The 1814-nt window shown below is 36.3% G+C and overlaps 1 protein-coding gene across 1 annotated transcript; it reads right to left on the reverse strand.

The window, feature by feature from the left end:
- Positions 1–267: 267 nt before the first annotated feature.
- Positions 268–789, reverse strand: LOC114630184 (phosphatidylinositol-glycan biosynthesis class X protein). Its single transcript, XM_028778272.1, has one exon. The coding sequence runs from the start codon at positions 781–783 to the stop codon at positions 331–333; it is 453 nt and encodes a 150-aa protein (XP_028634105.1). The 5' UTR covers positions 784–789; the 3' UTR covers positions 268–330.
- Positions 790–1814: the final 1025 nt, after the last annotated feature.

Here is a 1814-nt window from a genome sequence, read left to right on the forward strand (position 1 = left end):
TCTTTTGGAAATAAAGAAATATAAATCCATATTAATAATCTCTTTTATCAAAGGACTGTTATAAAATAGCCACCAACTAATCAATCTATATAATATATCTATTAATAACAGCTTTTTTCTGTTTTCTGTAAGATTAGTTTTCTTTTATCAGCCAACTGTAGAAATAGATTAGGGTTTGTATCTTTCTCGAGAACATTAAACAGAGGTTTAAACTCTTTTGTGGAGAGTTTAAAAATAAGGTCTTAGCCAATTAGCGTCTCCTAGAAATTTTTTTTTAAATGAATAGACCTCATTTATTAGATTCATAGAAAACACTTAACTGTACAAAACTTACAGAGAAAAATGGCCATATTTGAAAACAGCTAAAAGGATCAAAGTAGAACACAGAATCGTAATGAGCAGCGTCACAGAACACACTAAAGAGGTATGTATAGTCAGTCCCACCGGAACCTGGACTGTCAAATTCTTAAGTATTGATTTGTACTGCATGTTTTTCCACTGGCAGGTCTCCTCACTCTTCAAAGCACAAGGAGCTGCTACTTCTGACTGAGCCCAGCATTTCAAAATTGGAAACTCTTGGTCACAGTACATCAGTAAGTCGGGATTATTGACCACAATGAGGGTGTCTCCATCTTTCCCGTGTGGCCGGTGGTAGCGATAGTGCACAGGTAAGAAGGCCTGGAAGCAGTCGATGCACTGCGCGTCCTGCCGGGCATAAATGAGGACTGCAGACTCGTTGGACAAATAGTTGGGGGCTTCTATATTAAAACTTTCTGATACCATCACTGCCTCTGAAAATAATTTAAAATTAGTTAACTATCCTTTCTTATTTGAATTTTTTGTGTCACAATTTATTTAGGAATATAGCTGATGTCTCAAATACTGAAAAGATATTGTTTTTGGATGTTTTCTGGAACAACAAGCACTCTTAATGTTAAAGCTCATTGTATGAGAGCAAAGGCTTGTATTAGACCTCCTTTAGAGGGATCAACTAGTAAGCCAATTGTGTAACAAAAGGAAGGTTTTCATCAGGGTTTGTTTGATCCCAGGTAAAACTCTTACTGAGATCTCTATTATATAACTGGTTTTTGAATGATTCTAACTCTGATTTACCAGTTTTAATCCAGCTTTTTGTCATCAAAGTTATAAACTTGTAATCATACCCAATAATATATAACCAGGACATATAGAACATATTTATATTTTTAATACCAATCAAGAATAAGAATAAATGCACACCTAAACAAATTTTTCTTATCTTTTAAACTGTAATTACAAGAGAAAAGCAACCTTTCACTTATCTAACTGGGAAGAACCAAAAAACCTGCTGGCCTCCTTCCAAGAGCTGCTTATGAAAACAGTTAACTCTTCCCAAGGTTCTTTCTGCTGGTGCCCTTCTCCAGCCACAGAGCAGGGTAAATTATCGCTTTTGCTGTGTAAATTGAGATTGATTCCCAAGCAAGCTTCAAACTAAATCAAGCAAGCAGTTTTAACCAGTTTTTCTTTCGAACATGAAACATAGAACACAACAATCACTCAGACAATGAGACAAAGACATACAATTGACACACGGACAGTATTGGTGTGCCAATGACAGACAATAGACAGAGAAAGTAGAACTGAGAATGTCTCCTAGACAAAGCCTGAGAGACTAGGGTGTCTCCCAGTCATCTCTTCCTTCTCAGGAGGGCTCTGTAATAAGCTTTTCTTTTTTCTAACACGCCAGAGAGCAGGCAAGTCCTTTCTTTTTCTTTTTCTTTTTTTTCCTCTCTCTCATTTTCAAGGTTCAACTTCTTATCTCCTCCTTAGGAGGT

The sequence above is a fragment of the Grammomys surdaster genome, unplaced genomic scaffold (genome assembly GCF_004785775.1).
Source record: "Grammomys surdaster isolate TR1022 unplaced genomic scaffold, NIH_TR_1.0 331, whole genome shotgun sequence".
Lineage (NCBI taxonomy): Eukaryota > Metazoa > Chordata > Mammalia > Rodentia > Muridae > Grammomys > Grammomys surdaster.